The sequence below is a fragment of the Oncorhynchus clarkii genome, chromosome 22 (assembly GCF_045791955.1).
Source record: "Oncorhynchus clarkii lewisi isolate Uvic-CL-2024 chromosome 22, UVic_Ocla_1.0, whole genome shotgun sequence".
In the NCBI taxonomy this organism is placed as follows: domain Eukaryota; kingdom Metazoa; phylum Chordata; class Actinopteri; order Salmoniformes; family Salmonidae; genus Oncorhynchus; species Oncorhynchus clarkii.
This window is the reverse complement of record NC_092168.1, coordinates 26696690-26720925: the sequence shown is the minus strand read 5'-3', so window position 1 is coordinate 26720925 and position 24236 is coordinate 26696690. Positions and strand designations below refer to the sequence as shown.

At 42.3% G+C, this 24236-nt stretch overlaps 1 protein-coding gene across 2 annotated transcripts in view; it reads left to right on the top strand.

The window, feature by feature from the left end:
• The first annotated feature begins 17296 nt into the window (after positions 1–17296).
• Positions 17297–24236, top strand: part of LOC139380692 (immunoglobulin superfamily member 3-like) — a 105860-nt gene continuing 98920 nt past the window's right edge. For both annotated transcript variants that reach the window (XM_071123627.1, XM_071123626.1), the window contains exon 1: positions 17297–18315. In XM_071123627.1, the coding sequence (XP_070979728.1) occupies positions 18276–18315 (40 nt within the window). In that variant the 5' untranslated portion in view covers positions 17297–18275. The remainder of the gene's footprint in view (positions 18316–24236) is intronic.

Genomic DNA, 24236 nt, shown 5'->3' with positions numbered 1-24236 from the left:
ACCAACAACGCATTTTAAAAAAGTGTTAAGTAAAAAATAGACAAGAAAAGGTTACAAATAATTAAACAGTAGCAGTAAAATAACAATAGCAAATCAAATCAAATGTATTTATAAAGCCCTTCGTACATCAGCTGGTATCTCAAAGTTTTGTACAGAAACCCAGCCTAAAACCCCAAACAGCAAGCAATGCAGGTGTAGAAGCACGGTGGCTAGGAAAAACTCCCTAGAAAAGCCAAAACCTAGGCAGAAACCTAGAGAGGAACCAGGCTATGAAGGGTGGTCCGGTGAACAGGTCAGGATTCCATAGCCGCTGGCAGAACAGTTGAAACTGGAGCAGCAGCACGGCCAGGTGGACTGGGGACAGCAAGGAGTCATCATGCCAACCAGCAAGGAGTCATCATGCCAACTGATTGGCAAGGCAATATATAGTGGGTACCGGTACAGAGTCAATGTGCAGGGGCACCAGTTAGTTGAGGTAATTGAGGTAATATGTACATGTAGGTAGAGTTAAAGTGACTATGCATAGATAACAAACAGAGAGTAGCAGCAGCGTAAAATAGTGGTCTGGGTAGCCATTTGATTAGCTGTTCAGGAGTCTCATGGCTTTGGGATAGATGATAAGAAGCCTTTTGGACCTAGACTTGGTGCTCCGGTACCACTTGCCGTGTGGTAGAAGAGAGAACAGTCTATAACTAGGTTGGCTGGAGTCTTTGACATTTTTTAGGGCCTTCCTCTGATACCTATAGATGTCTTGGATGGCAGGAAGCTCTTAAAGTAATGATGGACTGTTGTTTCTCTTTGCTTATTTGAGCTGTTCTTGCCATAATATGGACTTGGTCTTTTAACAAATAGGGCTATGTTCTGTATACCCCACTACCTTGTCACAACACAACTGATTGGCTCAAACGCATTAATGTAACATAGACACTGGGAGTTGAGAAGCAGGTGGTAAGTTTAATATAACAACAAACAACGTAGGAGTAGCATCAAGACATGAACAAACAGAAGCAATACTGCCTGGGGAAGGAACCTAAGGGAATGCCAGATTAAGGTGAGGTAATGAGTGAGGTAATGGAGAACAGGTGTGCTTGATGATGAAGCACAGGTGCGCGTAATGATGAAAGCCAGGTGTGCGTAATGATAATTCCCAGGACCAGTGGTTAGTAAACTGGCAACATTGAAAGCCGGAGGGGAGGAGCGGGAGTAGATGTGACAATTAAGGAAAGAAATTCCACAAATGAACTTTTAAAAAGGCACACCTGTTAATTTAAATGCATTCCAGGTGACTACCTCATGAAGCTGGTTGAGGGAATGCCAAGAGTGTACAAAGGTGTCATCAAGCCAAAGGGTGTCTAGTTTGAAGAATCTCAAATATAAAATATATTTTGATTTGTTTAACACTTTTTTAATTACTACATGATTCCATATGTATTATTTCAGAGTTTTTATGTCTTCACTATTTTTCTACAATGTATAAAATAGGAAAGAATCAGGTGTGTCCAAATTTTTGACTGGTACAGTATGTATGTTGTCTGTTAAGGACTGTGTGTTCGCAGACATTATGCCAAACATACAGTACCTTCCCACAGATTCCATTGTTCACTGAGATCCCTTCTATATTCTACTCAGACATGAATTATTTGTACTGGTAATATGCAGGGCATTTGGAAAGTATTCAGAAACCTTGACTTTTTCCACATTTTGTTACGTTACAGCCTTAGTCTAAAATTGAGTAAATCGTTTTTCCCCCTCATCAATCTACACCCAATACCCCATAATGACAATTGCAAATGTGTTTAAAAATATATATATGTTTATAACATTTACATAAGTGTTCAGACCCTTTACTCAGTACTTTGTTGAGGGACCTTTGGTAGTGATTACAGCCTCGAGTCTTCTTGCCATGACACTACAAGCTTGGCACACCTGTATTTGGGGAGTTTCTCCCATTCTTCTCTGCAGATCCTCTCAAGAGCTGTCATGTTGGATGGGGAGCGTCACTGCACAGCTAATTTTCAGGTCTCTACAGAGATGTTCGATTGGGTTTAAGTCTGGGCTCTGGCTGGCCTATTCAAAAACATTCCCTACGGTGAAGCATGGTAGTGGCAGCATTGTGCTGTGGGGATGTTTTTCAGTGGCAGGGACTGAGACTTGTCCCGAAGCCACTCCTGCTTTGTCTTGGCTGTGTGCTTAGGTTCGTTGTCCTGGTGGAAGGTGAACCTTCGCCCCAGTCTGAGGTCCTGAGCGCTCTGGAGCAGGTTTTCATCAACAATCTCTCTGTACTTTGCTCCATTCATCTTTGCCTCGACCCTGAGTAGTCTCCCAGTCCCTACCACTGAAAAACATCCCCACAGCATGATGCTGCCACTACCATGCTTCACTGTAGGGATGGTGGCAGGTTTCCTCCAGATGTGATGCTTGGTATTCATGCCTGAGCATTCAATCTGTGATTCATCAGACCAGAGAATCTTGTTTCTAATGGTCTGAGAGGCTTTATGTGCCTTTTACTGAGGAGTGGCTTCCATCTGGCCACTCTAACATAAAGGCCTGATTGGTGGAGTGCTGCAGAGATGGTTGTCCTTCTAGAAGATTCTCGCAACTCCACAGAGGAACTCTGGAGCATGTCAGAGTGACCATAGGGTTATTGGTTCCCTTCCTGACCAAGGCCCTTATCCCCTGATTGCTCAGTTTGGCTGGGCAGACAGATCTAGGAAGAGTATTGGTGGTTCCAAACTTCTTCCATTTAAGAATGATGGAGGCCACTGTGTTCTTGGGGACCTTCAATGCTACGTACATATTTTGGAACCCTTCCTCAGATCTGTGCCAATCCATGGCTTGGTTTTTGCTCTGACATACAATGTCAACTGTGGGACCTTATAGAGACAGGTCTATGCCTTTCCAAATCATGTTCAATAAATTTAATTTACCACGGGTGGACTCCAATCAAGTTGTCGAAAGCTGTGTTTGTACAGAGGTTGACGCCCACATAATCAAGTCCTGAGAAGTAGAGAGACGAAGAAAGAAAAAAGAGAGAATGAAAGGTAATGACATAGAGAGAGAGAGAGAGAGAGAGAGAGAGAGAGACAGAGAGAGAGAGAGAGAGAGAGAGAGAGAGAGAGAGAGAGAGAGAGAGACAGAGAGAGAGACAAAGAACCAGTGTGAACTATATCATCTGTTTGATAGAGCTCCTGGAAAATGTATTCTTCCTAGTGTCTAATAATATCACTGACAGACGGTGCACACAACTGTCGCTGTTCATTACTGTGATGATGAGGGACAAAGAGTAGGTGCAATATCTGCCAGTTGCTGCAATGATAGCCATTAGTTTGTTAGACCAGTCAAAGGAGGTAAGCAGGACTAGCCAGACCAGTGGTGGTCGGTGACGTTTAAGACGAGGCAGGACAAATGTTTTTTTCATGTGCATGGAGTTATTTCTACTACAGCACATTGGATGACTGTCATTCATATTCCATTCAACCAGCTCAATGTTACATTGATAGGTTTAGGCTACTACATGATACTAAAAATGTCCCTGTACCCTTCATGAGGTTGCTACAACCTAGCCTATGAATGAAAGTTTACAGAGTAGGTGCACAGGTCGAGGAAAAATGTAATAATCGAGGTGACACATTCAATACCGCCTTCCACACTCTTGCCTGCATCTAGCTGATCTAGGGTGTAATAATTTGTCCAACAGTTGCAAAATATATTTTCTATTGGACAAATTCAGGTATGTTTATCCCCGTTTCATTCCGAATGCTTCCGTTTAAGAAGAATCGGCAGAATGAATACACCCCTGATCATACACAAACACTGTTCACGTCCATAGCAGCCACATACAAACAGCATGATCTACTCGTTGTATAATTCCTTCTCGCATCTACTAGCTCTCCTCCTCTCACCTTTTCCATTCATTTGTGGATTCAGTGCATCAGCTGTCTGTGACCAGGCAAAAAAACTTTTACAAGCCAAACCTTCATATCATAACTGCTAACTGCTACACACAGGGTTCATCGTTGTTACCATATTAGCTAACACATTGCATCCCTCTCTGTTTGAGACAGCTGTTTGAGTGTGAAAAAATACAACTAAATATAGCTAGCTCTGTCTCTCTCTCTGTGGCTCTTGCTTCATTTTTTAAAGAAATGTATTTGTTCAAAAACTGGTCAACTATTGTCTTTCTCTCTCTTTGAGTGAACTACTCACCACATTCTATGCACTGCAGTGTTAGCTAGCTTATATTTTCAGTACCAGAGTCATTCTCAGATCCTTTGATTGGGTGGAAAACATGTCAGTTCATGCTTGCAAGAGCTCTGATAGGTTGAAGGACGTCCTCTGGAAGTTGTCATAATTACTGTGTAATTCTATGGAAGGGGGTGAGAACCATGAGCCTCCAAGGTTTTGCCTTGAATTCAGTGTACCTTGGGGGGATGGAAACTAGCTGTCCTCCGGCTACACCATGGTACTGCCCTACAGAGTACTGGTGAGGCTATTGTAGACCTTCATTGCAAAACAGTGTGTTTAAATCAATTATTTGGTGACATTAATATATTTAGTATAGTTTAAAGTAAAAAGGCTTTTAAAAAAAAAAGCACTATTTTTTTAAAATTAAATTCACTGAGGAGGATGGTCCTCCCCTTCTTCTTCCTCTGTGGACCCCCCACTGAACCAGACCCAGGTGATAACAGATTTATAGGGGCTATGCTCCAACGCAGGTGGGAGAGAACAGACACGCATAAACACACACATGCACACACTCACACATGCGCACGCAGGAACAGCCGCACACAAACACACACGCTCAGTTCTCACACACAAACACATGCACAATCATCTTGTATCCTGTAATTATGTCTCTGATTCTTGGCGTACAAGTGGAAATGAAAAATTAATGAGTGTGTGTGTGTGTGTGTGTGTGTGTGTGTGTGTGTGTGTGTGTGTGTGTGTGTGTGTGTGTGTGTGTGTGTGTGTGTGTGTGTGTGTGTGTGTGTGTGTGTGTGTGTGTGTGTTTACAGTGCATTCGGAAAGTAGTCAGACCTCTTGACTTTTTCCACATTTTGTTATGTTACAGCATTATTCTTAGATGGATTAAATCGTTTTTCCCCTCATCAATCTACACACAATACCCCATAATGGCAGAGCAAAAACTGGTTATTAGAAAAAAAATAAAAAATATGAAATAACACATTTGTAGAAGTATACAGACCCTTTACTCAGTACTTTGTTGAAGCACCTTTGGCAGTGATTACATTATTGAGTCTTCTTGGGTAAGACACTACAAACTTGGTACACCTGTATTTGGAGTCTTTCTCCCATTCTTCTCTGTAGATCTTCTCAAGCAATGTCAGGTTGGATGGGGAGCGTCACTGCACAGCTATTTTCAGGTCTCTCCAGAAATGTTTGATCAGGTTTTGTATTTGTATTTATTATGGATCCCCATTAGCTGCTGCCAAGGCAGCAGCTACTCTTCCTGGGGTCTGGCAGAATTAAGGCAGTTATACAATTTTAAAAACATTACAATACATTCAAGCAAGTTGTAAAAACATCTCATGTATGATCAAAGGAAACAGGAGGATCCTAAGGGAGTGCCAGATAATGGCTATGATATTTCGAGTCTAATAGCCAAGGGTTGGAATACCCTTTGCTATTTCTGTTTTTGCTTTGTCATTATGGAGGTATTGTGTGTAGATTGATGAGGATTTATTTAATCAATTTTAGAATAAGACTGTAACGTAACAAAATGGGGAAAAAGTGAAGGTGTCTGTATACTTTCCGAATGTACTGTATGTGAGGAAAAAGGGATCAATTCTGAAAGGGAGAGAGATTGAATGATTGAGAGATATAGGAGAAAGGGATAGATGGGGAAGAGAGAGAAAGGGTAGAGAGATTGAATGATTGAGAGATATAGGAGAAAAGAAGAGATGGGGAAGAGAGAGAAATGGTAGAGAGATTGAATGATTGAGAGATATAGGAGAAAGGAAGAGATGGGGAAGAGAGAGAAATGGTAGAGAGATTGAATGATTGAGAGATATAGGAGAAAGGAAGAGATGGGGAAGAGAGAGAAAGGGTAGAGAGATTGATAGCAGGTCTAAAAGAAGTGATGCTCAGTCATATATTAATACTTTGCATTAAGAGCCTCTCTAATGAATAATTGATCTGCAGGAAAATTTAGTGATTTGAGCTCCTGGCGGGCTTACGCAATGTTAAATCAAGTTGTGTGGGTGTCAGTGTAAGAGTGTGTACGTACGTACCTGTGTGTGTTAGAGGGTGTGTGTGTAAGTGTACGGCTGTATGTGCTTGTAGGGTAATTCAATGTTAAATCAAGTTGCTAGGCTCCACATACATGTGTGTGTGTGTGTGTGTGTGTGTGTGTGTGTGTGTGTGTGTGTGTGTGTGTGTGTGCGCGCGTGCGTGCACCTGCGAGCGTCCATGCAAAAGAAGGCTACAGAACATTCTGCCTCTTACCTATACTGTGAGAACATCTTGACTATGACAGGCTCTATCTGACAGAATAGGAAAATTACATCCTTGACTTGACCAGCTTTAGCTGCGTTTAATCACAGGTTATCATCTGAGGCAGCATATAATCACCAGGCCCTGTGTAGAGGGTGGCATGGGAAACGTAATGCTCTGTTATTTCGTTGTCCAAATGAAGAGGGCAGCTTGGCTGTTGGTGACCCTCGATGTCGGTCGGCAGGAGAGATCACTCTCCTTCTGGTACAGTATCTGAGGCTACATGAATTGTCATAGATGTTCACTCACTCCCACATCGAGCTCATTAGAAAAACAGGCCTTGTTACTTTTCCCATCTGAGTGCCATGCCTATCTCTATATCTATGGCTGAATTAGCAGTAAGGATATGGGAATAGATGGTGTAAATCATGTAAATGTCATTGTAGATATGCACAGAGTGGATCATATAACTGTCATACCTTTGTATATTTGTCTATGGCAGATTAGCCATGATGGAATGGGAATATATAGTGAAATCTACAGTACCAGTCAAAAGTTTGGACACACGTATTCATTCAAGGGTTTTTCTTTATTTGTACTATTTTCTGCATTGTAGAATAACCATGTAGTAACGAAAAAAGTGTTAAACAAATCAAAATATATTTGAGATTCTTCAAAGAGGCCACACTTTGCCTTCATGACAGCTTTGCACACTCTTGGCATTCTCTCAACCAGCTTCACCTGGAATGCTTTCCCAACAGTCTTGAAGGAATTCTCAAATATGCTCAGCAGTTGTTGGCTGCTTTTCCTTCACTCTGCGGTCCAACTAATCCCAAACCACCTCAATTGGGATGAGGTCAGGTGATTGTCGAGACCAGGTAATCTGATGCAGCACTCTATCACTCTCGTTCTGGGTCAAATAACCCTTACACAGCCTGGAGGTGTGTGTTGGGTCATTGTCCTGTTGAAAAACAATTTTAGTCCGACTAAGCACAAACCAGATGGGATGGCGTATCGCTGCAGAATGCTGTGGTTGTAATGGGTGCATGTTGGTGGCAGGGAAGTCAGGCGCAGGAGAACGAACTTAGTATAAACGTAGTCATTTAATAAAAGTTAACAAAACTCCAAAAACCAAAATATATGAAATAATCAAAGTGGGTACAAAACCCTTCGCACACCAACACATAACTTGTACAAACATACAAGCAAACAATTACCGACAAAAACAGATGGTTAAATAGACAACATGTAAATGATGGGATTGAAACCAGGTGTGATGTAAGACAAGACAAAACCAATGGAACATGAAAAATTTAGCACCGATGGCTAGAAGGTCGGTGACGTCGACCGCCGAACACCGCCCGAACAAGAAGAGGGACCAACTTTGGCGGAAGTCGTGACAGTGGTAGCCATGCTGGTTAAGTGTGCCTTGAATTTTTTTTTATTTTATTGCTGACAGTGTCACCAGCAAAGCACCCCCACAGCATCACACCTCCTCCTCCATGCTTCACGTGGGAACCACACATGCGGGGATCATCCATTCACCTACTCTGCATCGCACAAAGACAATACGGTTGGAAGCAAATTTGGACTCATCAGACAAAAGGACAGATTTCCACCGGTTTAATGTCCATTGCTCATGTTTCTTGGCCCAAGCAAGTCCCTTCTTCTTATTGGTGTCCTTTAGTAGTGGTTTCTTTGCAGCAATTCGACCATGAAGGCCTGATTCACACAGTCTCCTTTGAACAGTTGATGTTGAGATGTCTGTTACTTGAACTCTGTGAAGCATTTATTTGGGCTGTAATTTCTGAGGCTGGTAACTCCAATGAACGTATCCTCTGCAGCAGAGGTAACTCTGGGTCTTCCTTTCCTGTGGCGGATCTCAAGAGAGACAGTTTCATCATAGCGCTTGATGGTTGTTGCGACTGCACTTGAAGAAACTTCCAAAGTTCAAAAAATGTTCAGGATTTACTGACCTTCATGTCTTAAAGTAATGACTGACTGTCGTTTCTCTTTGCTTATTTGAGCTGTTCTTGCCATAATTTGGAGTGATTGGCTCAAACACATTAAGAAGGAAATAAATTCTACCAATTCACTTTTAATAAGGCACACCTGTTAATTGAAATGCATTCCAGGTGACTACCTCACGAAGATGTTTGAGAGAATGCCAAGAGCGTGCAAAGCTGTCATCAAGGCTAAGGGTGGCTATTTTAAGAGTCTCAAATATAAAATATATTTAGAGTTGTTTAACACTTTTTGGTTACTACATGATTCCATATGTGTTATTTCATAGTTTTGATGTCTTCAATATTATTCTACAATGTAGAAAATAGTAAAAGTAAAGGAAAACCCTGGAATGAGTAGGTGTGTCCAAACTTTTGACTGGTACTGTTTGTAATTCAGTTCATGTAATTATACGTAGATATGTGTAGATTAGATCATATCATCAAATCATAATAGACAATAATTTTGCATGTACAGTCAATGGGAAGGCCTGATGTATATCACAGCCCCTCCCCTCGAAGCCTCGCTGGAGCTCATGCTTAATTCAGCTTAACTCCCAGCTACAACATAACTTTAGTTCAACAATGAAATATTAAGCTCTTTTTCTATTCTGTCTTCATCTATTTTTCTCTCTCTTCCCTTCTCACCCTTTCTCTCTATCACTGTGACATTTATTGAATTCACTCTCTTCGTCGGAATGAAGTATCTTACTGTGCTTGTGTGGTTTTGTATGTTTGTGTGGGACTAGGGTATGGTGATGCCACAGGACAAAGTGCTCAGGGCTGTGAGTAATGGGTTTTTCTTTAACCTTGTGTATGGTGAGTGGACATACTAGTGATCTGGCTCTCTGAGCAGCCTATGTCCAGTCAGACCACTGACAATGCAGAAGTAGTTACAACGCCCTCTGGGGCTCCGACAATCGGATGACAGTATTCATGGTGAGATAACAGACCTATGTTCAGGTATGGGGGGTGTGTTAATGTTCCAGTGGCGTTAAAGACTTCCAGTTCCTGTCTTTGTGTGTGAGGTTGGAGAGGGACATGATGTGTGTGTGTGTCACAGGTGGCTGGTGGCACCTTAATTTGGGAGGAGGGGCTCATTGTAATGGCTGCAATGGAATAAATGGAATGGCATCAAATACATCAAACACATGGCTTACATGTGTTTCATACCACTCCATTCACTTGATTCCAGCCATTATCATGAGCCGTCCTCCCCTCAGCAGCCTCCTGTGGTGTGCATGTGCGCGTTAGTTTGTGTGTGTGTGTGAAGACACACTACTCTCAAACATCCTGCTCTGTAACACTGGCAAACTCATGAGAAGCCCGAGAGAGATGCACCAAAAGAAAACAAATGAATAATTTATTTACTTTCTGGATGCACTGTGAAAATATGTGAACGTCAGAAGAAATATGTGAACAAATTTCTCTCCCTAAAGCGAAACCAGCACAGGGTTTCTCCCTAACTAACCTTGTTCATGCTCGCCATGAGGATTCAATTCAAGTTCATTAAAAGATCAAAACATCAAAACAATGTAGTCAAAATTGGAATTACTAATGACTGGACTTGTGCTATTACTGTAATGATTGCTATTGAACTAATCTAAAGGAATACAGTCTGTTCTGAATACTCATCATCAGTCATACAAGAGCTGGATGCCAAATTATGGGATGAGACCAGTAGGGAATCTAGCAGTTTCCCTGTTTCCATGGAGACTGCTATTTCTCTGATCAGGGTACCTCATATCAGGACACCTATGCCTGTCAACGCTGGTCTCACCTTTAACGACACAGGTCACAAACTCTGATGACACGTCAAAGACATAACCTGTCTCTAAATTGCAAGTCTGTGTAGTTTTGATGCTAGATAGATGCACATACAGGACACAGTGGATAACAAACAGACAAATTATTACTATAGAGACCATTATTTATGAGGAAGGATGTGTAATTCTTGGATCATAGTTGCTTTGTATGCACCTAGGCCTACATGTACACAGCGAATTGGCCAGTGTTGATTTTTAAGTGTTACATTTATAGTGTTGATTGAGGAGTTAATTTCACTCTTACAGAGGGAATTTAACACTCAGTGGTGTAAAATAACTCCCAGTGTTGGTATTAATAACCAGAGTTATTGTTTTACACTGTGGAGTGTGAAAACAGTCCCATCAAAACCACAGTCATCATTATCATTTTCCCAGCATGCTCTACTGCATGTTGATTTTTTACAATTGTTTTTAATATCTGTGTTTTGCACGTACATTGATTAAACTAATCCAATCAGTTAGTTAGATTTATTGAGCCCATTACTGAAATGGTTGTTCAGTTTAAATGGTTTAGGTAGTCTCCTTTATCAATTTCCATGATCCTGAATGTCATTATGAATGTTGTGGATGAATAAGAATACCATTTGTTGGATGTCCTAACTCTGTCTTGATTCCGATAAGAATTAAACATCACTTTGCAAGCCAGCATAATGTTGTAGCCCTGATGTGGCCTGTAAACCAGGAGTTTCCTAACACTACTGAATTAAGATAAAACTAGGCCATCAAAGTAAGGCCTTCAGAAAGTTTTCATACCCCTTGAATTGTGTTGTGTTACAGCCTGAATTTTTCTCTCACCGATCTACAAACAATACCCCATAATTACAAAGTGAAAACATGATTTTAGAAATGTTTGCAAATGTATTGCAAATGAAATACAGAAATATCTCATTTTCTTAAGTGTTCACATCCTTAAGTCAATACTTTGTAGAAGCACCTTTGGTGTAAGTTTTTCAGGGTAAGTCTTTGTAAATTTTTCAGGGTAAGTCTGGTGTACTAGGGTAAGTTTGGTGGCGTGAGTAAAGGAGGTTTTGTTGCGAAATAGAAAGCCGATTCTAGATTTGATTTTGGATTGGAGATGTTTAATATGAGTCTGGAAGAAGAGTTTACAGTCTAGCCAGACACCTAGGTATTTATAGTTGTCCACATATTCTAGGTCGCAACGTCCAGGGTGGTGATGCTAATCGGGCGGGCGGTTGCGGGCAGCAAACGGTTGAAAAGCATGCATTTGGTTTTACTAGCGTTTAAGAGCAGTTGGAGGCCACGGAAGGAGTGTTGTATGGCATTGAAGCTCGTTTGGAGGTTAGTTAGCACAGTGTCCAAGGAAGGGCCAGAAGTATACAGAATGGTGTCGTCTGCGTAGAGGTGGATCAGGGAATTGCCCGCAGCAAGAGCGACATCATTGATATATACAGAGAAAATAGTCGACCCGAGAATTTAACCCTGTGGTACACCCATAGAGACTGCCAGAGGTCCGGACAACATGCCCTCCGATTTGATACACTGAACTCTGTCTGCAAAGTAGTTAGTGAACCAGGCGAGGCAGTTGTCAGAAAAACCAAGGCTATTGAGTCTGCCGATAAGAATAAGGTGATTGACAGAGTCGAAAGCCTTGGCCAGGTCGATGAAGACGGCTGCCCAGTACTGTCTTTTATCGAAAGCGGTTATGATATTGTTTAGTACCTTGAGCGTGGCTTAGATGCACCCGTGACCGGCTCGGAAGCCAGATTGCACAGCGGAGAAGGTAAGGTGGGATTCGAAATGGTCAGTGATCTGTTTATTAACTTGGCTTTCGAAGACTTTAGATAGGCAGGGCAGGATGGATATAGGTCTGTAACAGTTTGGGTCTAGTGTGTCACCCCATTTGAAGAGGGGGATGACCGCGGCAGCTTACCAATCTTTAGGGATCTCGGACGATACGAAAGAGAGGTTGAACAGGCTGGTAATAGGGGTTGCAACACTGGCGGCAGACAGTTTTAGAAAGAGAGGGTCCAGATTGTCTAGCCCAGCTGATTTGTACTGGTCCAGGTTTTGCAGCTCTATCAGAACACCTGCTGTCTGGATATGGGTGAAGGAGAAGCTGGGGATGCTTGGGCGAGTAGCTGCACAGGGGGGGGGGGGGGGGGGGGGGGGGAGAGCTGTTGGCTGGGGTTGGAGTAGCCAGGAGGAAGGCATGGCCAGCCGTTGAGAAGTGCTTATTGAACTTTTCGATGATCATGGATTTATCAGTGCTGACCGTGTTACCTAGCCTCAGTGCAGTGGGCAGCTCGGGGGAGGTGCTCTTGTTCTCCATGAACTTTACAGTGTCCAAAAACCTTTTGGCGTTAGAGCTACAGGATGTAAATTTCTGCTTGAAAAAGCTAGCGTTTGCTTTCCTGACGGACTGCGTGTATTGGTTCCTGACTTCCCTGAACAGGTGCATATCGTGGGGACTATTCGATGCTATGGCAGTCCGCCACAGGATGTTTTTGTGCTGGTCAAGGGCAGTCAGGTCTGGAGTGAACCAAGGGCTATATCTGTTCTTAGTTCTGCATTTTTTGAACGGGGCATGCTTATCTAAGATGGTGAGGAAATTACTTTTAAAGAATGACCAGGCATCCTCGACTGACGGGATGAGGTCAATATCCTTCCAGGATACCCGGGCCAGGTCGATTAGAAAGGCCTGCTCGCAGAAGTGTTTTAGGGAGCGTTTGACAGTGATGAGGGTTGGTCGTTTGACCTCGGACCCATAGCGGATACAGGCAAAGAGGCAGTGGTCGCTGAGATCCTGATTGAAAACAGCAGAGGTGTATTTGGAGGGCAAGTTGGTCAGGATAATGTCTATGAGGGTGCCCATGTTTACGGATTTAGGGTTGTACCTGGTGGGTTCCTTGATGATTTGTGTGAGATTGAGGGCATCTAGCTTAGATTGTAGGACTGCCGGGGTGTTAAGCATATCCCAGTTTAGGTCACGTAACAGAACGAACTCTGAAGCTAGATGGGGGGTAATCAATTCACAAATGGTGTCCAGAGCACAGCTGGGAGCGAGTGGGGGTCGATAGCAGGCGGCAACAGTGAGAGACTTACTTCTGGAGAGGTTCATTTTTAAAATGAGAAGTTCAAACTGTTTGGGTATAGACCTGGAAAGTATGACAGAACTTTGCAGGCTCTCTCTGCAGTAGATTGCAACTCCTCCCCCTTTGGCAGTTCTATCTTGACGGAAAATGTTGTAGCTGGGTATGGAAATCTCAGAATTGTTGGTGGCCTTCCTAAGCCAGGATTCAGACACGGCAAGGACATCAGGGCTGGTGGAGTGTGCTAAAGCAGTGAGTTAAACAAACTTAGGGAGGAGGCTTCTGATGTTGACATGCATGAAACCAAGGTTTTTTCGATCACAGAAGTCAACAAATGAGGGTGCCTGGGGACACGCGGGGCCTGGGTTTACCTCCACATCACCCAAAAAAATGAGGAGGAGTAGAATGAGGGTACGGCTAAAGGCTATCAAACAGGTAAACAGGTAAAATGGCGATGAATGGGCAGAGGGTCGGTTAATTACACACAGAGCCTGAGTTTGCGGCTGGGGCCGGCAGATAAACAAACAAAAAAAGATATATATATATATATATATATATATATATATATATATATATAAACAGAATGGAGTACCGTGATTAATGGACAGTTCAGCGGGCATCAGCTATGTAGCCAAGTGATCATAGGGTCCAGGGGGCAGCAATAGATGAAACAGGGAGGCCGCGGAGTAGTCGTTACTACGCTAGCACACGGGCAACGCAGCGTTTAAAGTTAGTAGCCCTGGGCTAGTAGAAGCGTCTGCTCCGACAGAGGCCGTTTGAAGGCACAGTGGATGGAGTATTCGTCGGCAGACCTGTCGTGGTGGTGCGGCGTGTCGACTAAGGATCCAAGCCAGGTGGCGAAAGAGGTATTGAGTGGTAGTAATTTAGTTTTCTATCCGGGAGATGCGCATGGCTCACGGCTAACTGGTGCTAGCTTCGGGGCAGAGGCGTTAGCCACTATAGCCACTCGGTACCAGCGGTGATCCGGTGCCAAGGTCCAGAGCTTACGGCAAGGATCCGGTGGAGTAGTGTGTTCTAACCGTGTTTGGGTGGAGTCCGGGTGAACAACTGAGTAGGCCGGGAGGTGGGCCTCAGGGATAGCTTCGGGTACTGGGTAACTCGGTGGGTGCTAGCTAGTTGTGAAGATCAGGAGAATGGTCCAGGGATTACGGCAGGAATCCGGTGTTGTAGTGGAGAGACAGTCCGTTACTGGTAGGCTGGCGCGTATTATCCAGGCCAAAAAATATATATGTATTTAAAAAAAGGGCTGGTACCTGTGCAGAAGGTAAAGGCCGCTAGCAGTGGCTAACAATGACTAAATAGCGTGTAGCTAATTAGCTGGTTAGCCTCTGATGGCTGTGTTTCTTGCTATAAGGTCTAAAAATGACATATAATAGTCATTGGGTGAGGCAGGTTACCGGAAGGTATAATTGAACTAAAATGGAGAAGAGATTGAAAATAAAATGTAAATATATACAAAAAAAGACGTGAAGGACTGGGGAGTATTTTTAAATGTTTTATCCTGGAAAAACTCCCCAGTCCTTAACGATTAAAAGCATACCCATAACATGATGCATCCACCCCTATGCTTGAAAATATGGAGAGTGGTACTCAGTAACGTGTTATATTGGACTTGCCACTTTGTATTCGGAACAAAAAGTACATTTCTTTGCAACATTAAGTATTACTTTAGTGCCTTGGATGCATGTTTTGCAAAATTTGTATTCTGTACAGGCTTCCTTCTTTTCACTCTGCCAATTAGTTTAGTATTGTGGAGTAACTACAATGTTGTTGATCCATCCTCAGTTTTCTCCTATCACAGCCATTAAACTGTAATGGTTTTAAAGCTACCATTGGCCTCATGGTGAAATGCCTGAGCAGTTTCCTTCCTAACTGAGTTAGGAAGGACGCTTGTATCTTTGTAGTGACTGGGTGTATTAGTACACCATCCAAAGTGTAATTAATAACTTCACCATGCTCAAACGGTTATTCAATGTCTGCTTTTTTTTTACGCATCTACCAATAGGTGCTCTTCTTTGCGAGGCATTGGAAAACCTCCCTAGTCTTTGTTTGGAATTCACTGCTCGACTGAGAGACTTTACAGATTAAATGTGTGCGGTACAGAGATGAGGTAGTCATTCAAAAATAATGTTTAACACTATTATTGCACACATAGTCCATGCAACTTATTATGTGACTTGTTAAGCACATTTTTACTGATTAACTTTTTTACAGTGCATTCGGAAAGTATTCAGACCCCTTGACTTTTCCCACATTTTGTTACATTACAGCCTTATTCTAAAATGGATGAAATAGTTTTTTCCCTTCATCAATCTACCCACACTACCTCATAATGATAAAGCAAAAACAGGAGGCCACTGTGTTTGTGGGGACCTTTAATGCAGGTAGAAACATTTCAGGGATGATCAATGGAAACAGGGTGCACCTGAGCTCAATTTCGAGTCTCATAGCAAAGGGTTTGAATACTGATGTAAACAAGGTATTTCTGTAACATAACAAAATGTGGTAAAAGGGAAGGGGTCTGAATACTTTCCAAATGCACTGTAGGCTTGACATTTTAAAGGGGTTGAATGCGTATTGACTCAAGACGTTTCAGCTTTTCAATTGTATTTAATTTGTTTAACTTTCTAAAAAAATAATTCAACTTTGACGTTATGGGGTATCGTGTGTATGCTAGCATCCAAAAATGTCAATTTAATCCATTTAAAATTCAGGCTATAACACAACAAAATGTGGAAAATGTCAAGGGGTGTGAATACTTTCTGAAGGCATCACAATGTATGTTGTATATTTTCATAGTTTGATAACATTTGCATAGCAACTCAATTGTTGAACGCCACAGCCTTTTTAAAGGGAATAATTCAACAACCATGTCTGTGTCACTAACAAATACTCTCATGGGTGGTAACTACAATTCACTCAAAAAGAAAAGACACCCCAGGAAATATTGCAATTAGGTTTCCACCACACAGCATTTCATTATATTTCACTCCACTGTAGAGTTTTGGATATATTGGGTGGAAGACATTATAAGGACTTGGCCCTATGGCAGGAGTAGCCTACATTCCATCACATCACTATCTAATCTGTGACTGAATTGTTATGGGTTGACAGCCATCCACTAAATCCTTTGTTTTTCTCCTTTAAAAACACAGAGATTACTACTCAAAGCTGTCTATCGTTTACATCTACACCACAATTTATTTTTAAGACAAGTCCTAGGGTTAGGCTGATATATTGGAGTGTTTTCAATAGGGATATTCAGCTGTATTTTCATCATGGTTTATTTATAGTGTAAACACTGCCAAACAGTGCTCAGGTATACCATGCCAAACCAAAATATTTGGGCAGCCCTCTTGATTTCAAGTTAGCTCTAGCTGAAGTGCTGAATCCCATATATGTTGTAAACTGCTTATAGGAATCGTAAGGCTTTGTGTTTATTCTCAGCTCATAGGATTAATCTATGGCCCTGTATATTTTGGAGAGAGAAATTGAAAAGCAAAAACACATGCTGTTAAATAAATCTCAAGACTATTATTATTGGTATCATAAAATTCAAGACCTAACATTTCATTCAATAAAAAGGGGCATGTAATATCCCATGCCCATACCAAGTGTATGCGCTATCCGATTTACTGCATGTGAATACATTTGGAAATTGTACAAATAATCGTTTAGTCACGCCTTTTGGCCAATTGGAGTGGGTCGATGTCAGTCCTTACTGGGTGAATTGTAGAAAGTAGCCCATGGGGCGTGGTTTCTGCTTGGGGGAGTGATTGTGTGGCATGCTAGTTAGTATTTCAAATGGCAGGGAATACGAGATCACAGCGCTCAAAGGGAATTTCTTCCAACCAGGAAATGACATACAAGGAATACACCTAGGGAATAGTACAAAAAAATATTTATTTTAAACTGAGTTTGCAGAAGAAGGACTTGACTCGAAGCCGTTGAAGAACAGCAACTGAACCTTTTGACTAAGTTATTGATCAGAAACACATCTGAAATGTGAGGTTATTCTCGCGGTGTGGGTTTATCAATATATTTGTGCTCGAACAACGCTTTGTGTAGGCTATGAACAACACTCAATTATCTGATCAACGATAAACGACGTTTCGGATACTTTTATAAACAATTAAAATAAAAAAAATAGACTACTGTGGTTAATTTGCGGTGGGTTCGGTCCATTGACGAATTCGCTCGGAAGTCCATCCTATGGCACGTTAATATTATATTATCTTCTGCCGCTAGAGCGCCCGCCCATCGACTCCGATTGTTTTTTTGTTGTTGTAGCGAAGCAGTGAAAGGAGATTGATTTTACTGAACGCGTGCGTTTGGATAGCGCTATCTCCCCGGAGGAAGAGGACGCCCACTGAAATTAAGTATTTTATGTACATTCTCAACAGAAGGACTTTACGTATTTATTTTACATATTGATCCGAAAAAATCTTGATGTTGGCAAAATTCTAAATAGCGCACTAACAAAGCAAGACATCTACACACGCTGGACTGTCCCTGCTGAGGTGGTTTGTCATTCTACAACGAAGGGCCGCCGCAGTCTCTCTGTCCGATGCGTAGGAAAGGAAGAGGGGTCAGGATAAGCGTCTTTTATGGGTGCATATCGTCATTGACGAAGGTGATACAGAGAAACGACACCCGAGTCTACCAAGCCCCGCATTTCAGAGCAGGATACGGGAGATAGTTGAGGGTATCCCACAGGCAGTAGGCGACTTCGCTATAACGGATCTCAGTCTCAAGTCAACCCATCAGGTTCGATCCCCGGTGGGCACCAGACCTACCCGTCCGTCGCCCGCACAGGTGGTCTGCCATAGATCCCACAATTTCTGCCTCAAAACAGACCGAAGTTTTGCCTCGCCAAACGGATTATAGGAACGGTGTCTGAGGGGAGAGAAAGACGGAAGACAATGGGCATCCGCACACTCCTTACTGCGTGTGCGCTGCTTGGTAAGTCACGCCTGTACCTATTGCTTAGATTGGACACATAGTCATCTTTCTATTTTTTTTCTCTATTTAATTACCTGAGAGAACAAATAAGAACCCCGAATGTTATTCAAGTGTTACCATGCACTTTCAAAAATAGATCAATGTGCGAGTTTGTTCTATTTCTATTTAATTCAGAAGAACAGTTCGACACCTGAGTCATAGCACACCTGCATGCCAAGACATCTGCATGACGACACACCTGGATGACAAATCCAAACTCTGAGTGTATGTAGGTGTGAGAGAGTGTGTTTGCCAATGCCACCTCAGTAGGAGTCACTGGTCTAGGGAGGGGGCATTGTCTTAGTCACTACCAATGATGTATATAAATCCATTGCTCACTACCCACTTACTTTGGACAGCTGTGTCTGTGTGTTTATCTGTTTGTGTTTCACAGCTCTATTATAGCGGTGAACAAGTTATTGTTTTTCTATCATAGTGTGTGTGGAGGGGGGAGAACTAGGTTCATGTGATATTTGGATGTAAGTCTCAGATTAACCCCCGCAGACTCAAGCTCCTCTTTCCCTGGATGAGTTGGATAACAGTGACCACATCCCCGTATTAGTGCCTGTAGTCAATACACACAGACACCTTACATTTTTCACTTTATATAGCACCCTGGGACACTCAGCTATTCTCTCTGTCATGCACATTACACACACTTTCACCGACACATATAGCATAGCCTACACAGTACACACACCAGATGGCTGCTCTGTTCCTGGATGGGAGGCATGTTATTGCTGTGGAGGGATGGATCCCTGCCATTGGGTTAGATTAACAGTCTTCTTGTTAGTTCACTTACCCTTTCAGCTGGTCAACTTCATGTAGGAGATATTGATTGATTGATAAATGTGAATAATTTTACATTTCCCAAGGTGAAATGAAGGTGTAGAATGAAATACAATACATCATAGAAATGCTTTGGGTTTCCTATAGAGATGGACAGCAGAAAAACAGAGTACAATATGTTGACTGTCTAATTTTCTACTTTACAGAAAGCTCTTACACATGGTGGTAATGTATATATGTTGCGTGTATTACCCTGTAGTTGTGGCAGAGAATGAGAGAGCTCTGAATCCCTGAACCGTTCTGGTTTATATAACTAATAGAAAGTGTAATGGGTTGTTCAGCAGGAGGCTGGCTGGTTAAACAGTAATGGAGAGATGCTTCAGTTGTCTATACTGGCTCAACTGACTGCAGAATAGTTAGTATAGGCTCTCTATGCCTGTTTGCTGCCAAAGCCTCTGTATGCACTGATCTCAGGCCAGTTTCTCTGTGTAGTTTATATACACCAGTTGAGTCTCATGGAAACCAATTGTTATGAGGCAGTCTAACATGCAAATGTAAGTCTAGCTGACTCGTCCCTGCTAGTGCAGTATCCTAATTGCTGTCAGTTATTAATTTTACTGGCATTGAATTCACTCAACTTTGCCAATATTGTTAATGGAAGGCCAGTCTAAATGGTGTTTCCTTCTGACTATCCAATGCTCCCCACAGAATGACACACCAACACACACTTTTAGAATGAGAGGAATTTCACCTCTTGGTCAAGGAAGAGTCAGCATTGTTTAAACATTGCTGTGAGTTTGAGTGGATCTGTCGTTGTGGATGTTACTCTGATGCTAAAACTAAATTATTGGTGCTATATGACACACTTTAGGCTTCTAACATATCTTCCAGCTGTTTGGCCAGCAGATGACCTGGGTTTGTGTATCTATGTGTGAGTGCCTATGTATACATACAGAGCAAGCATGTCTAGACAGTGCTCATAATGCAATTGCTCACCCTGTCCCTGGCTGTACATCTGTGTGCATTCTAGAGGCTTGGCTGGGAAGCGTGTTTCTCCTGTGTGTGTGCATGTTTTTAGGATATTCCCGTTTTGTAAAGGTCTTTGACTTTGCTTTTATGTTATTTTGCTAATATTTGACTCATTTCATGAAACTAGACGTATGTCACACGTCTCTATTTCACAGGAGAGGAATTTAAATGTAGACATGATTCTTTAAAAAAAATCCAAATGCATTTTTTTGGCAGAAATGCCATCTGGAACATGTGAACTTTCAGACAGGCACCGGAATCCGACAATGAGGAAATCCCTGATTTTAGGTAAAAACATTTTAATTGAACCAGACATTGTAGAGTCTTCTGATGACAGTGACGGGGAAGCCAACAGTGTTGTTGTCACAGAAGAAGTGGACCGAGTTTAGAAATCAGTTGAATGCCGGTGGATGATAGCTAAGGAGAGGGCAACCGTGACAGAGAGGGAAATGTAAGATAGTCCAGCTAGCATTTTCAGAAATTATATATTTGTAATTTTGTCAGTCATTTTCATTGCCAGTTAAAGTGTACTGTTAACTAACTAATGTTAGTTGGCTGGCTTGCTAGCTAATGTTATGAATAATATTACCACACAGATACACATATCTCAGAAATCCATTTGCATTGCTAGTTACAGCCTAATGTTAGTTAACCAACTAGGTTCAATGTTAGTTCGCTATCTTTAGCTACCTGCAGATTCATGCAAGGTGGCTAGCTATGACAGTCAGTTTGTATTGATAGTAGTATGGGTTGGGATTATTGCTGTGTTCAAAACAACTGGGAAATCGCAGACATCAGTGCAAATACGACAACTGGGAACTCGTTTCGAACGGTCATCCAACTCGGAATTCCAACTCGGGAACGCGGGCCTCTTTCTAGAGCCCCAACTCTATGACCTGAAGATCACTGACGTCATGATTTGATCTTGTATTATTCCAGGTTCCCAGTTGTCTTGAAAGCACCATTAGGCTAATTGTTTAGCTTGCTAGCTACATGTCTAAACAAACGTCTCCACTTCACCAGATGATTACATGACCCATCAAGTTAGCCAGGTGTGGGTAAGAATCATCGAATAATTATAAGATATTAATCTGGAAACATTCTATTTTTGATATTGCTACTGTGCAAAAATGCAAGTAACCATTTCACTGTAGCATTTAGATCTTATGTATCCTGTGCATGTGACAAACTTTGATTAGGATATAGGTGTCGATAAAGTGTTTTTTTAAATCTGGAGTTTTTCCTTATTGAAGGCTACTACTTAAACCACTTTTAGTTTAGAAATCTTAGGTTGTTTACTACACTAACTTACTAACTCTGTTTAGCACATGGCCTCACATGTGAATCCTTAATGTGTGGGTGGGGCTAAGGCTTATGAGGGTGTTAACTATGCTGAATAGGTGTAGATGAGAAGAGCTCTCCAGTAGGTGTACCAAAACATTCAAGGGCCATTTTATCAACTTTCAAAGCAGAATTACTTTCCCATTGTTCCTCAACTGCATTGTATCACATACCATTTTGTAGTCTCTACTTTTATACAATGTAAATCTGGAGGCTTTTGTGTGTGTGTGTGTGTTTGTGTGTTCTGAAAATGTGTTTGTGTGTTCTGAAAGTGTATGTGTTTGTTTTTTGTGAAAGTGTGTGTGTTTGTGTGTTCTGAAAGTGTGTGTGTAGTGTACCCATAACATCACGATACTTCATCACATTGTTTCCCTCTATCTGGCTTGTTTACCTGACAACAGCAAGACCACTACAAACTTCATTCACTTACTGTACCCCACCTGCTTCTCTTTCAACTCCTAATGAATATTCAGAGATACAAGTCATTGATAGGTTGTTGTCTGCTTCGGGCTGAGAGAGAGCACAACTTTTTGATTGGTGAAGGATCAGTAGACCAGAAAGATAAAATGAGTCTGGACATCACACCCAGTCCTGCCTCCGTAAGTACTTGGGTATTTTGCTTCCTTTGATGGTAAGTCATTAGAGAACAGTGTGTGCGCACGCAGCCAGAGCAGGAGTCCGTTTTACAGTTGCCCTCGGGGCTAGAGTGGACCCTGTAATGCTGAGTTAACACAAAGGTGGGGACATTCCCACCTAACTGTCACTGCTGCTAACTACTGCCTCAACACACACTCCTCTCACACTGGAGGGTTTTAAGTCAATTTTACTAAAGCACTGCGACCTACTGTTACACTCAGTAAAAACCTGGTGCTGCTCTCTCAACATAGTTTAGGATACATTCTCTGGACATTAAAGATAAATGGGAAAATGGCCTGCTTATTTTTAATCTCCTTCCTGCTTAAATGAATCCGGTGCCTGTCTGCAGCATCTGGTTTGTGTCTGGGTGGAGTAACTCTGTAGTGTCTGCATTGTTTCTTTCTGTCGTGGTGAACTCTGTATAGCAGCACATCCTGTTGGAGGTCATGATCTCTTTGACCTCAGAGCTGATCACCAGAGTTCCGACAGCTGTTGATGATTTTACAGTTGTGATTGCAGGCCTAAATCATTTAGGGCACATTTTTTTGTGCGTGTTTGTGTCTTTATGTCTGAGGAACCTTCTCTCAGATAAGATAAGGCAGTTTAACTGGTCTGTTGGGTTTGGGGGGTTAATTCCTTGACATCCCATCCCTTCACTTTAAATACCACCATAAACTACCATCCCCTTTGAAAACCTCCCTTTTACATTTTTATTTATTTATTTAACTAGGCAAGTCAGTTAAGAACAAATGATTATTTTCAATGACAGCCTAGGAACAGTGGGTTAACTGCCTTGTTCAGGGGCAGAACGACAGACTTTTACCTTGTCAGGGCAGGGATTCAATCTTGCGACCTTTCGGTTACAAGTCCAACGCGGTTACAAGTCCAAGTCCTGCCGCCCCTTCTCCTCTCCTTGGTTTAGAAGGGTGAGTAGGATGAGGTTGTCCCCTAGACACTGGTCCAAAATCAGTTTTGCCTAATGGTTAGGATTTATAGGGGGTAAGCTGATATTAGAAATGTGCCTAGGTGCAACTTCTACTCAGAGCTCTGTTAGATAACAGGGTAGCCCAGATTCCACTCCTCCAGATCCACCCACAATACTTGGGTTTACATACCCAGAATCCTCGCTGGATTCTCTACCCAAACACAGCCTCAGTGGGATGCGCATGACACGCAGGGTTACTATGGAGACAGCTCCCCTGCTGCACAGCACATCCACAGACTCTGTGACACACACACACACACACACAACAACACACACACACACACACACACAACAGTACACACACACACACACACACACACACACACAACAGTGCACACCCCCATGGTTGTTTTTTAGATTGAAAACAAAAGGTGAATAGGATACAGTCAGCATGGGTCTGAGCTAAGATAACCCACAGGGACGTTGGAGGCATCTGATCTGATTCTCAATTCAAATCCCTGTAACTCAATAGGGAAACACTGTGTGTGTGTTGGTGAGAGAGACTGAGAGAAACTGTGAGAGACTGTCTTTGTGTACGAGCTTGTACGTGTGTGTGGCTTTGCTTCACTCGCACCCTGAATGCCAAACTGACTGACAATGGTAGAGAAGTCTGTTTGAAGAGTCTAATTATTAGTTAATTAGTTTCCTTTCCAATCTGGGGCTTAATACACAAAAAGGTAGCGATGGAGAGCAAGCTGTCATACAGAGCTATTAACGTGTGGGTTTGGATAATTATAGAAGACTGAAAGTTGGATTTATAGTGTTACATTAACTTCAGCAGCTGTCTGGAGTTTGTACGTACACATGTGATGAGTGTGTGCGCTCCTGGATTGCAGATGTGTGTGTCTCATTTAAAGGAAAGGTGTTTGTAAAACCTTAAACTGTTTTTGTTGTTGATGTTCTGTGTTTGTGAATGTATGGGGATAATTCTATGTCCATCTCTTTGTCATGTTGTTGGCTGGTCTGATAGGGTTTAGGGCCCTGGGGAGCAGAGAGGGGGGGGGGGGGGGGGCTTTTGCACAGGGAAGCAGGTGGCTATATGGAGTTAATGGACTGTGGGAAGGGGGGCAGAGGGGGACACTTCAGATGGGACAGGACAGGG